The following is a 14,033-nucleotide window of genomic DNA, read 5'->3' as shown; positions in this document are numbered from 1 at the left end:
GAAACAATTCCTGGGGCGAGTTCCGGCAGAAAATTGAAACTTTCGGCCTTAGCCTGCGCCGACCGGACTTTGTCCTTGGCTCCTTCTGAACCATGCATGGTAATTAATGATTGAGACAGTCTGTCCAGGCAGCCTCTGACCATGGACCCGACCGACCAGACTGTGGTAGCAGGCAGTGCGGACCTCTCATCTGCTAATTCATTGTAACTGCACAGACACTTTGATTCAGCTGAGCCCAGCCTGCAGACGCACCAGCCTAGTGGGCTACAGGCTCATGTTGTAAATGAAATATTCTGAAAATGAAAGATACGATGAAAGTCACGATTCACACAGACCTGAGCCACGGCGAGTTTCGCAGCAGGGACCAAAGAGGCAGTCAGATCCCGGTTTTGTATAATGAAGAATGCTGTCGCGCTCGCAGGATGAGGCACGCACCAATATTAATCCGAGGTGGGCGCTCAGAGAGACAGTTTCAGTTTCGGCAATTAGACACACACTAAACAGATTCCTGCAGTCACGGGACGCCGCTGCATCCGGCCCGGGCTGACTCTCAGCAGCAGTTGTGCTAATAAATCCTGCAGCTAGCGCGACCCACACTTCTGGCCTGGCACTCATACAAATTTACTATGCACAGTGAGTGTGTACAGAAGCGGTTTGCTCACGACTGCTTGAGCAGCGCTTTCCGTCCCGCTTGTCTCGGTCTGCTCTGGGTCAGCGCCGGTGGAGTTAAGGAGGCGCTATAATGTGTGACTTCGCATTTCAGTGTGGTGATGCGGACCAATCCACTGAAATGCATAAGTCTAACGCCTGATGCGTGGTACTTGGCAGGGCTGAGAGTAAAAGCCTCAGCATTTTAAGGGGAAAACCAGACAGGGACAGACCTGGGAAACTTGTCAGCCATGACTATCACAGAGATCTCATCTCCCAGGTACATGCATGAATCCAGCCCAGGCCTTTGCCTCTCTTAAGTTCAGAAGTACAAGTTTACGAAGCAGGCTCCAGCGAACTGAGCACAGACAGGCTGGAGGGCTGTGTGCCCCGCATGGATTGGGGAGAGGATGTGGTCCGTTGGCTGCGCTGCAGCCTCTGGTGCAGAAAACCAGGGTTTGAGCCTCGAGGTCGCGTCCACATCCTGTGATTCTGGGCAAATCACTTAGGGGCATATGTATCAAACAATTTTGTATTCGCAAACGCTGCGAATCGCAAAAAAACAGTGTTTGCGAATACAAAATTGCAAAACGCGATGTATGTGCCATTTTCGCATCGCATTATTAAGGAGTCGCTAATTTTGCGATTCCTTAATTTTGCGTAAGCATTTAAGGAATCGCAAATTGCGATTCCTTAAATGCTATGTAACACGCACCCAAGTTGTGCGATTTCTCCTTAAGAAATCGCAAATTACCACCAACTTCAAGTTGGTGGTAATTTGCGATTTCTTTGAAAAATGCACTTTTTGGCATTTTTCAAAGTGCCATGTGGCGCACATACATGCCCTTAGGGCATATATGTGTGCCATATGCGCACACATGCTCATTTCAGGGGTGCATCAGGGTGTCATCATGACACCCTTGCACCTTTGAAATTATTCTCAATTTGCGATTAGCAAATTGCGAATTGTGCAATTTGAGAATCACTTCCCTTTCAATCCTATGGGCCTCCTGGCCCATAAGAATGAATGGGAAGGTATTCCTTAATTGCGATTTCGCAATTTGCTAATCGCAATTAAGGAAAATTAAGAATTCACAAAATATGTGCGAATTTTTAAATACATCCCGTTTTGCAATTCTCAAATAGCGATTCTCAAAAAAATCGCTATTTGAGAATCACTAATACGGTTTTTGATACATATGCCCCTTAATCTCCCCGTGCCTGAATGTGTAATGTAAATACGGTGCCATGTAAACCGCTCCAATACCTTCGTGTCGAGTTCCCGCTATATAAATATGCAACAAAAAAAATAGATGTCCCACACTGACGGCGGCTGCTCTGAGAAGCGTGGCGCGACATTTGTTTATAGCATGATGAATAAAGGGAGATTCGAACGGGCGGTGTCACTGCACCCTCTGAACACGGAGGTGGAGGCGGAAACGCATTCGGGAGCACCAGTGGCGGGACGCACGCGCCTCACCCCGACGGATGGAACCCTGCTCCGAGGACCGGGCGCCGCCGACGGAAGTGACGCGGATGCCTGGCGCTGCTTGTTGCTTGCCGGAAGTCAGGCTACCTCGCGCGTGGCTAGACCCCTGAGCACTGGGTCCCCTGTGAATCATGGCGGTGGAGGTGCGGCTCCCCACGGCCCGGCGGAGACTGCCCGAGGCCCTGGACAGCGGCCGGCACCTGGTGGCGCCCGGGGACACCATCACCACGGACAGCGGCTTCATGAGGTGCGGCCGGAGGGCTGGGAGAGGGAAGCAGGGTGGCCGGCGAGGGGAGTAGGGTTGAGGGGAGCACGGGGGCAACTCAGGGAGTAGGGTTGAGGGGAGCACGGGGGGAAGTCAGGGAGGGGGGTTGAGAGCACGGGGGCAGCTCATGGAGTAGGACAGGGCGGTGCGGGGAGCACAGATAGGCAGCCCGGGGAGGAGGGATGAGGTGAGCTGATGGAGTGGGGTCGAGGGATGCGAGGAGCACGGGAGGCAGCTCAAGGATGAGGGGTGCACGGGGGCAGCTCAGGGAATGAGGGGAGCATAGGGCGCAGCTCAGTGAGTAGAGATGTGGGAGCAGCTCAGGGAGTAGTCCAGACGGATGAGGGGACCACAGGGGGCTGTTTAGGGAGTAGGGATGAGGGGAGCACGTAGGAAGGTCAGGAAGTAGGAATGAGGAGAGTACTGGGCAACTCAGGGGGCGTGAGGGGACAACAGGGGGCTGCTCGGGGAGTAGGGGCTCTGCTCAGGGAGAATAGGGATTGGGTGAGGGGTGCATGAGGGCATATCAGGGAGGAGAGATGAGAGGAGCACAGGGGGGAAGCTCAGGGAGTAGGGGCGAGGGAAGAGCGGATCACAGCGGGCTGCTCAGGGAGGGGATGAGGGGGAGCATGGGGGCAGCTCAGGGGGAGGTATGAGGTAAGAAGGGGCAGCTCTGGGAGGAGGGGAGCACAGGCAGCTCGAGGTAGAGGCGAGGGATGAGGGGAGCACAGGGAGGCAGCTTAGGGAGTAGGGGCAAGGGATGAGGGGAGCACAGGTGGGGGGCAATGGATATGGGGAGCACGGTTTGGGGCAGCTCGGAGTGAGATGAGGGAAGCACGCAGTGAGGGGCAGCTCAGGGAGTAGGGATGAGTGGAGCACGGGGGCAGATTAGGGATAAGAGGGATGGGGCGATGGCATCAGAGACCCAGCAGCATAAAGTACAATGGGAGGATAGAGGCACCCCACGCACTGCAAAGGATTCCCGTGAGAGGGGCACTTTAAAAAGGGGGCAGATGGGTGAAGCACAGATGAAAGAGATTCCGAAGGGGCAGAAACTTCCAGGGTGCACCGGGGCTGCCACGGTTTCAGCATGCTTGTGTGTCATTCCCATGGCTGAAGTCTGCTCAGAACGGCTTATGTGACCCATCAATGCAGGCGTAATCATTGACACAGGATAAGAATGGCTCCTGGCAGTAGCATCTCCCATGACACCACTGCTTATCATTTTTTGGCTTTGTCACTCATTTGTGTGCTTCTTATTCAGTGGATCAACTTTTATGGCTGTTTTGTAATGTACCTGTGCTTCATAATGGAGTTGACTATCTTGAAATTCAGCATGCCCTGTTCAACATGTAGCCCTGTTATTCCCAGGCAATGTGTAAAGTATATTACAACTAAAGAACACTGTTCCTATGGTCGGGTGCAAATAGTCACCCAGACCTATCAAATGAAAGAAAGATACAGGGAAAGGCAAGACCCCAGGTATAGCCCGCATTCCCGCTAGGAGTAGTGCACCATTGGCGGATGGATGGACGGGTTTTAAAGATGGGAGCCGGTCCCCGACCAGTACCTACGGCGTGCTCCCCCCCCCCCCCCCCCCCGGCCTCCTGAGTTTGGTGGCGCGGTATATAATATACACCGCGTTTGGACTTTATGAGCACGGTTAACATCGGGAGCGCTTACAACCAATGGGTTGTAGTCATCATACAGTCCTACTTGTTAGCCCTGAAATTTTGAGAGGGTACCTATATTTTAAATTTGGATATCACGTGCACTTCACTCTAATTGTTGTTTTGGTCCTGAAGAAGAGCCAATAACCTTTATGGCAATAAAGGCGTGAAACATGTCGACCTATTAGACCTTTTACATTAGGACATACTATGCCCTTTCGGACAATATTCCTTTTTATGCTGCCTAGGGCTCCATCATTTCTACACATGCTGTATGACGACACCCCCTAGCAAGCTTTTAATTATCTTGCACGTTACTATGCACCTTGTATAGAGCACCCACTTTCCCCGCACACCCACATGCACCATCCGGCAGTCCTAAAAAGATCTCCGATAAAGTGACCCTTCGGGGGACCCGTTGGGAATTGCAGCGCCGGCCCAACGAGGAGCACCTGCCCGATGATGAAGTATGACATCCTCCGGGGTGTGTGAGGGCAACAAGTAAAAGGACATGTTCTTCCCACTTCACTAGTGGGTTCACGCACAATACCTGGGGTTTTGCCTTTCCCTGTATCTTTCATTTGATAGGCCTGGGTGACTATTTGCACCCGACCATAGGAACAGTGTTCTTTTGTGGTAATTGCTAGGCATGAGGAGCGTGAACACTGGACCATAATCAGCTCCTAGGTCCCCACCTTTTGTTTGGATAATGTGTAAAGTATGTCTGCCGTACCAAGACAGTAATAAAGCCAAAATGTAAAACAATACAAATACCAAACCAAATCAGAAAAAAGAGTAACATTAAATAAACATATTGACAAATCCAATAATGAAAACCAGATTCGTACATTTTAATATTTTTATGTAGGAATAGTGCCAAGAAACATAAAGTGCCACTTGTAGCCAATGGTCGCGTAGACTGGAACCTAAATGCAGTTTAACAGGTGGTCAGCCATATGAACCTTGGAGTCCACGTTTGTCTTGGGTTTAAGAGAGGGCATGTTGAGTCCTCCAGGGATCTTTTCCCATCACAGACCGCAGGTTCAGCCCTCTTCTGATCTTCCTTAGATCCAGGAGTGTTCTGAAGTGGGTGTCTGGAGTTGCCATATTTATGCAAAAAGACTGTTCCCATGAGGCACAGGGTCAAGACTGATTTGCATATGGCTAGGTCTAAACTGGGGTGGCATGGTGAGCAAAAGAATGATGGATTTAACCCAGATCTCTTGACTGGGGGAGAATGTTTTGATTTGGTCTGCATTCCGTCCATCAATTGTGTGTCTGTTGCTATATTTATGCCTGGCATGAGCTAGTGGGTGGGAATGACTCCTGGGCACACATTAACCAATAGGGTAAAAATTCCTGGGGCTAACCCTACCCACTTTAGCCATATTCAAGATGACTTAAGACTTTGGCCACACTAAACTATGGGCTGTGTTTTTGGGGTGTTGCGGGGGGGGGAGTTGTACCATGGCATTCCTAGTTTCCTCTCACATCTAACACTAATAAACAGTTTGGACAGTCACTGTCACCCCCCCCCCCTTCCTTTAAAGCCAGAGACATAAGTATAGTAGAACAAGCATTGGCATAGCCAATAGGTCTCGCTTTTGGGAACTTATAAGTATTTAGTTATGCAGCACAATATGCTTAGTGCAATAACATCAACTGTTGCATGGCTAAAAACTTATAAGGTCCCAAAGGTGAGACCTATTGGCTATGCCAATGCTTGTTTTTAGAGGTCTGGCATGCAGTTTTAAATGTAGGCTGTTAAGAAAGGTGCCAACCCGAGGTGCAAGGTCTAGCGAGAAATAAGATAGAAGGAGAGGTGAGTTATAATGAGATGGCACAAATAAAAAGGTGAAGCACAGAATGACAGGTCAGGTAAACAAAGCAGAGAGGCAGGTAGAGCCGGTGGGATGAAATATAGAAAGATATGAGAAGTAGAGAGTAAAGAGGTGCAGATGAGGATAATACAGAGGAAGGGCAAGGGAGAAGTAGAGAATGGTGAAATAGGGAGAGAGAGACAGAGGTAAGACAGATGTATTAAACGAGCGAGACATTGGAAGCAGAGAGAGTGAACGGAAACCGTGAAGGAGATAGAAAGAGATGAAAGCAAAGGGAGTGATAGATGGAGTGGAAGAGGTAGAGAGAGCATTGTAGAGAGAAAGAAATAAAATAATGGGAAAGGTGAGGGAAAGAGGACATCAATAAAAAGAGAGACATAGAAGGCCAATAGGTGAGGTAAATTGGGAGGCTAGACAGTGTAAGAGAGGTGGGGAAGAGAGATGAGGCAGTGAGTTGTGAGGCAGAGAGAGAAATGAAAGAGAATGGCGAGGTAGAAAGAGGCATGCGAGAGGTAGAGAAAGTTAAGGTATAGATGGCAAAAATGATAGAAAGGGTAAGATAAAGAGAGATGAAATTAAGAGGGAGGTGGAGTAAATGGAAGAGAAATGAAGGGGGATGACATGCAAACAGAGCAGCAAGATGCAGAAAGAAGAGAAAGTAGAGAGAGAGAGACACACACACACTTGAGGAGAAGAGAGGGGCATAGAGGTGACCGAGAGCTAGAGGTAGGATCGGAGAGAGGTGGCAAGTTGAGGTCATGAACGGTAAGTGCTGTGGGGCACTGAGGTTTATTGAAGGAGAGGCTTGATGTACAGAGAGAGTTTAAAGGTAGAGCAATAGTGTGGTAGGTACGTAGCCATGTATAAATAGACAGGTAAAAAGGGGGTATTTCGGTAAAGGAATGAGACATCGGACAGAAAGGTGCGACAGAGAGAGAAATGTATTGGGTGGTATAAAGAAGTGACAGCTATTCAGAGTGTGGTATGTAGAGACATACTTTACATCACACTGGGAGGAAAGTAAGGGCTGGGAGAGCAGGCAGAGATAGGCGAAGACTGCGGTACATGAAGTGATAGAAATATAAAGAGTGAAGCTCAGTCAAGGGCCGGGGAGGGCAGAAGAGGTAACGAGCGAAGACCTGAAAGGGTGCCCGGAGAGAGGCGCTTAATTACCCATGACAAAGAAAAGGCAGATGGCGGCTGCGCGCGTGCACACGCACGTGCACTCAAGCTTGTGGCCAGCAAAAGCCTGGGTAGCACTTTGAAAATCCACTAACTAAATGTCTCGCCAGAGCAGCTGCGCTGCCTAGCGAGACCTAACAAAGCAGTGTATACCTGCAACCAGGCAGTGGATACACAAAAATTGTCTCGCATACTGTTCTAGAACCCTTGAAGTGTGCCCTAAATCTTATATGTAAAACCCCAGTAGGCCTGTCATTTAGGATTTGCTACTCCAGCAGGATTGTACACTGTAATGTCAAGAAGAGGCCCACTGTGACTGGAGCCTGCTTTGGCGGAAGAGACAAAGGAAGGGCCCTGCCCAGGTGTCATCTAACATTTACTGATGATAGGGGAAGCCTCCTTGAAGTGCGCCTCAAGTGTTATTTGTAAAACCCTAGGAGACCCATCTGGCTGGATTTGACATTCAAGTAGGATCTGCAACTATAAATGCTCACATCCCCATCCTGCATAGTCTGTCTGGTTCAGAGAGGTCATCTCTGCCCACTCAGCTCAGCCTATTGTTTGCTCCCGGGATGCATTTCACACACTTTCAAATGCTAAGTACTGGCTGGCAGAAGTGGGAGAGCAAATGTGCTTCAGGGGTTTTAGGCAGGGAGAAGATAACTTTTTGAAAGCAACCTTTCTTTAATATTTATCAAAAATCTGAATTCACCAATAAATTGGATTTTTAATAACTATCAAAATGTATTGCTTATTTTTCTAACTGTTTTATAACTGAAGTTAGCATTCTCCAGTATTAGGGTGTCTTTCATAGATTCACATGCTTGAATATTCCCCGTCGTCGGAGTGGGAGTCCCACGGTAAATAAAATAGCAATATATATATATATATATATATATATATATATATATATATATATATATATATATATATATATATATATATATATATATATAAAAATATATACATAAGTAATCATATAATTAGTGCATATAGGTGTAAAACACACATAGTGTGCCTATAAGAGAAAAACTCCATAGGAATACAATGGAGAGAGACAAAAGACCTTTGTAGTCTATCTCTGTCATTATGTAAGTCCGAACTCCAGCCAATCAGGCGTCAGCCCCTCTCTAGAACCTTCTCCTCAGAGCTTCTCACCTCAGATTTTCTACCGCACGTCGTGTGACAGGGAGTCTCCCTGAGCTCTGCTCAGTTTTTGTCAGTGAGGATGTCTTCTAGTGTGGAAATATGGATTTTTCTGGTCAGTTATGTCCCCTATCTTGGACCCCAACGGTTCTATGTACATGTTACAAGTACATGTATGTTCCCTCCAGTTCCAGTTATGAAGACGCAAATACATGTGCGTCCACCGTTAACATGTCCTCTTTCAGATCTGCCATGAATGGGCCGGATATTCCATTCCTAAGTACGAAAGGCCACCGCCTTTATATGGTTCACTTATGCCATTTTACAGTTCAGACGAGTAGGCCCTGATTCTGTCATCAAGCTTTTCTTGCTTTCTGTCTCTGAAGCTCCAGTCCGAGCCTGCATCTGTGACCATGAACTTTGTCTCATTCCCTGCGCGGCTCACGATGCCTGACATCAGCTTGCTGCCTGCCAAGAACTGTATTTCACCTTCGGAAATTATCTGCTCCGCTCCCTGCCCAATGCATTCCTGTCTAGTAGCTTAAGTAAACATTCTGCCAACTACCGAGCAGAGGCCCGGCTTCTCTGTCTTTATACAAGTAATTCGTAGTCCTGTTACTATGGAAGATTCCTGCCCTCGCATCTAGTGTAGACACTTAGACGCTTGTACACGCACTAACAGTCAGTATAGTCAGTATAGAATAAGATTCTACTCCAAGAAGGCCTCTCTTTTGGATAACATAGTTCTTTAAACATAGGATGTTAGATATGATTTGGGATTAGGTTGACTTGACCCTCTAGACATCTGTCGCCACATGTAGAGCTAAATGTCAAGTCCCCTTCACCCCCTAGCTGCACGTCAATCACACGTCATGCTGCTGCGCGCGCATCTCTGCAAAGTATTTCTGCTGACATTGCGAAATTATTTCATAGGTCCACCCATATGTAACATCACAACCAATGACGTTTCCTTGTTACTCCAAATTACGCCTCCTTCAGCTACGCATGTGAAATGTTATCTTTGCTATCAATTGTTACGCCTCTTGCATTTGCTTCGCTGTAATGCCTATTGTATAAAAGTTATTAATTATCAATAATGTATGTACTTCACTTCCTGAGCCTCCGTGGTGATGGAACTTGGAGTCCACGATTTCGAAATCGTCCATTGGAATAAAGCCCGTTCTTAACCTCTAAATACCACGGATTCTGCCTCTTACTTATTGAGCTATTTTTATTATGTTCTGTATCAAATTAAGTCCCGGTAATTAAATTATTTACCACATAAATGGCGCCCGAATAGGGACACTTTCTCATCTCACGCGCCGGCGGTGCGTTGCAGGCCCGGTCTCCTGCCACAGCTGGACGGATAACAACGCGTACCAGCAGGATTTCCTGTATCTCCCTCCGGTCAAGCGGGGGCGACTGAGGCTGCGATCAACACCCAGACGAGGCGGTGAGAAGTGCGAAGTATCCCGACCAGAGCCTAGCTGAGAGAGCAAGATCCGAGGTATACAGAGGCCCACCAGGTTTCCGATGTCCCGACGTGTCCGAAGTTTTCGAGTCGAGTCGAGTCCAGTCCGGTCCAGTTCAGTTCAGTTCCGTTCCGAGGCCTTCCGTTCCGAGCTACCCGGTGAGTACCATTACTGGGGAGGCGTTCTGGCGTGCACATAAGTTGTGCCGGTCCAGACGGGTTTGGGTACACAAATCCGGTCTGCACTGTTCCAGCAGTGTATCTGTACTGTTTAGCAGTATATCTAGTATATCAAGTATATAAATTCAGAATAATTCAGTTAAATGCCGAGTATTATGTTTAGTGATTAAGTTTTCTTAGATCATCGTCATCATCATCGTTGCTCATGTAAATGTTAAATGTATTGATATGTCCTGCATGTGGTATGAATGACTGTTCATTATTGTGTTTTATTGTATTAAGTTTGTTCAAAACCAAGTATCAGATCAGTTTTCAATATGCCGCTCTTTTCAAAACTAAGACAGATCACAACTAGAAAAGGGGTACTCGAAGAAGCTGTTCCCATTCCTCCTAGGGACACTCCAGGGTACTTCATGTATCATAAACACGGCCTAGACGCTATATTATTTCTTGATCTATGGGTAGACTACACTAAGGAATTACCAGAAAGTCAGAGGTGGCCCGCAGCTGGGACCTGGGATGCAGAGTGCATCGTGAAAGTAGAGGAAAAATTATGGAAAAAGAAAGCTAGACAATCACAGAAAGACGCCATTGAATTATGGCGTAAAGAATCGTATAGACGCACAGAAAAAGCACGTAGACAGGAAGAGAAGAGTAAAGAGAATTCAAATAAAGTTCAAGAAAATCTATTAATTGAAGAAGGTACACGAGTAAAATCAGAACAAGTAGACAGACAAAGACATGCCCTTATGAAGGGTATGTATCCCCTTCTGGCCGAGGGATTACCTAAGGCTACTGCGGGGATACCAAAAGACTTGCCACCCCCATTATTTCCAATAAAGGTACATCCTAAGGGGCATCCTAGAACCGCAGAAGATGTTTTTCTTTCCTCATATTTAGATGACGCAGCTCCCGAGTATGCTAACCCCGCCCCACACAGACCGTCGGCCGGGGAGGTTCAACGCCAAGATCCTGTATCTGTACCTTTACAACAACAAATCCTGACACAAGTTCCGGCAAGCACGTCCGTTCCCACATCTGTTCCTACAGCTACTTCTATAGCTGTGTCCACACCTATAGTTGCTGTATCACGTTCTACGAATCCTTTCACGCCCGATACTCCAGACGGGGCTACCGGAGGTGCTACCAATATTTTTTCTACGCCACCCAGAGTAAATAAACTTACCTTTCAAGAGTCAGCACACCCACGTACCCCCAAACTCATAAATTCCCGCACGCTTAAAGAACTTCTTGTAGATTGTAGATATGACCCTGTGCCCGGCAAAGAGGACGAAATGATCATGGCATCATTACGTATCAGACGAGCCGCGGTGTATTTAGGGAAGTTACCAGGAATGACGATGCATCTAGATAATATATATCATTTTGTCCAGACAGGGCGAGATTCTGAATGTATTAACAGAGCTATGGAATACCAGAAAGTGGAGATACAAGGGGAACTGTTACGTTTCCTCATAAATTGCGTAATCAGAAATCAAGACCGACCGGGGGTAGACCCGGAAACAATGGAAACTCTTACCAGATGGAGCCAGAATATATCAGAAGGGAGACATGACAGGCAAAAATGTATAATAGCCATGTGCAGAAAGATCCGTAAAGAAATAGAACGCCTACACGAAGAGAGATTAGCGGTAGACCAGTTTGAACAAAACGAGGAGGAGGAAGGATCAGGACTGCCCACAGGACAGTCAGACACCATAGCCTATGTAGATAGAGGAAGATCTTGTAATAGTACCAGATGTTTTACTGATCCGATACGTCCGATATGTCCAGATAATAACAGGAATTTCCAAACACCTATAATAAATATAAGGTCCCCCGAGCATTCGTTCCAAGCCGCTGACAAATTACTGCGAGAACGAAGGGGTTATCATTTACTCGATTCTATGGATGAACAAGAATTAGCCAGGTCAGCCGTTCATTGGGTTGACAGTCCCGGAAAATATGGTGATGATACAGTAGCACACACATTTTTGAACCTCACCCCAGATGAACAGCGTTTAGCTGGGATTTATATGATTCAACAACTTCTTATACTATATAAAAGCCAACATTCAGATCCTGGTCCCTTACCTGATATATTGACTGAATTACTCACGAATAGATGGAAAGGTTCAGGTACTAAGTTAATTAAGGAAATACTAGAATCCAGAAGGCAGTACATTCTTTTTGTATGTCCAGAACATGTTTCATTGCCCATCAAGGAAAGACCGATGTATTACATAGACAGACAGAATCCCTTACGAGAAGTACACCCAATAAAGGGCGAGGACAATCAGTTTAAACGTGTATATGTATATACGCCCATATCAAAAATAGAATTGTTAGAAATGAAGAAAGTGGTACCCAGTCATGACAAAGACCCAGCGGGTTTCCACCGAGAAATTAAAGATATGTTACTCATGGGAGAGTATACCTATCCCGACATTATGACAATATTAAAGGTATTAATGCCTGCTGGCATTTATGAAAAACTCAAGGAAAAAGAGTGGGAGGTAGGAGACCAAAAGATAGATTGGACAGCATTAGAAAATGAAGAAAGGGCCCGAGGTCCAGGTTCGGGGCTTGGGGACAAAACTAAAGCATTACCAGGTTTATTAGTACAGGTACTGCCACGTTTATTAACTACGAAAAAGGAAGACTGGGGTGCAATCTCAGCCTGTAAACAAAAGCAAGATGAAGACACTAGTGATTTCTATGCCCGATTCGAAAAATGTTTTGGTATAAATAGTGGTATAAAAGCAAGTAGCGAGTCATACCCACATCTGTTTGTGACAAAATTAGTTGAAAATTCTTTGCCCCAAGTGAAGAATAGAGTATTAAAATTCGAGAGTACATGGCAAGGTAATACCCCATCACAAATGTTACAAATGTTACAGTACCATTACAATAGAATTAGAGAGGAACAAGAACATGAACAAAGACGCATGAAAGACACGAAAATGAAAATGCTAGTCTCTCAGACAGTTCCAGCTGAAGGACATAAAAAGGGTACGACACATTCCGGTGATTCAGCAGGACCTATAAAAGGGACATGCAACTATTGTAAACAGCCAGGACATTACATACACGATTGCCCAGTCCTGAAGCGTAATATCGCCACAGGTATTACAAAAGAAAGACCACGGCCACTTAGACAGGATCAGAATGAACAAGGAGCACCGCAGCATGCACAAGCCATGCCAGCTCCACAACAGTCTATACAGTTTGTGCCAGCCGCACCAGCGCTGCCGGCTGCTGCCACACAAACCACGACACGACAGCTGTACCAGACCGCACAGTATGACTATCCTGATTATCAACGATATGCATGAACCAGCCTAGAGAGGGAAGTTGACTTACCCCTTATCGAGGTCCCTGTAGACCAAGAAGGACCTTATGTACATAGTGAATTATTAGGCCAAGATAGAAAATTTTTACTTGATACAGGGGCAAGTCGAACAACTATAAAACGTAGTGAAGTTCCAGGGGCACCCCTCTCAGGCTCACAGAATATATCCCTTGGTTTTTCAGGAAAACCTATTGTTAATGAAGTATCACAGCCTCTTCCTCTTACGATAGGACCCTTGACCAGAACTACAGATTTATTGCTTACTAAATCATGTCCAGAAAACTTGTTAGGTATAAAAACACTGAAAGCTCTAGGAGCTATAATATGTTGTTCTCCGGAAGGAGTAAGATTGTTTTTACGTGATTTCAAAGGTCACTATGTGTCTCGAGACATGGATTCCCGACTGCAGACTTTACCCACACATTTATGGGCACAAGGCCCTACAGATGTTGGTTGCATGAACATTACACCATATCGAGTCACACTAAAGGCAGGAGTGGTACTACCACGAATGCGACAATACAAGTTACCCCCAGATGCTGTAATGGCTTTACTGCAAATCATTGACGAGCTTATTGGCCAAGGAGTGGTTGTGGAGACCGACTCCAATATATGTAATTCACCGATAATTCCGATTCTTAAACGAACTGATCCAAAGGCTTCCCCAGTATATCGATTGGTTATTGATCTGCGCGAATTAAATAAATGTATTGTACCACAATACCCTGTAGTTCCAGACATCTCTTCATTACTGACAGCTATTGATTCCGAAGCAACATTCTTTACTGT

The 14,033-nt window shown here is 46.4% G+C and overlaps 1 protein-coding gene across 2 annotated transcripts in view; it reads left to right on the top strand.

Moving 5' to 3' along the window:
- The first annotated feature begins 2,053 nt into the window (after nucleotides 1-2,053).
- EXOSC2 (exosome component 2) overlaps nucleotides 2,054-14,033 on the top strand; it is a 30,890-nt gene continuing 18,910 nt past the window's right edge. The window contains exon 1 of one of the 2 annotated variants that reach the window (XM_085613964.1): nucleotides 2,054-2,384. In XM_085613964.1, the coding sequence (XP_085470090.1) occupies nucleotides 2,269-2,384 (116 nt within the window). In that variant the 5' untranslated portion in view covers nucleotides 2,054-2,268. The remainder of the gene's footprint in view (nucleotides 2,385-14,033) is intronic. The other variant, XM_085613965.1, reaches the window with a different exon arrangement.

This window comes from Triturus cristatus, chromosome 1_2 (assembly GCF_964204655.1).
Source record: "Triturus cristatus chromosome 1_2, aTriCri1.1, whole genome shotgun sequence".
Classification (NCBI taxonomy): Eukaryota; Metazoa; Chordata; class Amphibia; order Caudata; family Salamandridae; genus Triturus; species Triturus cristatus.
This window is presented reverse-complemented; position numbering and strand designations above follow the sequence as displayed.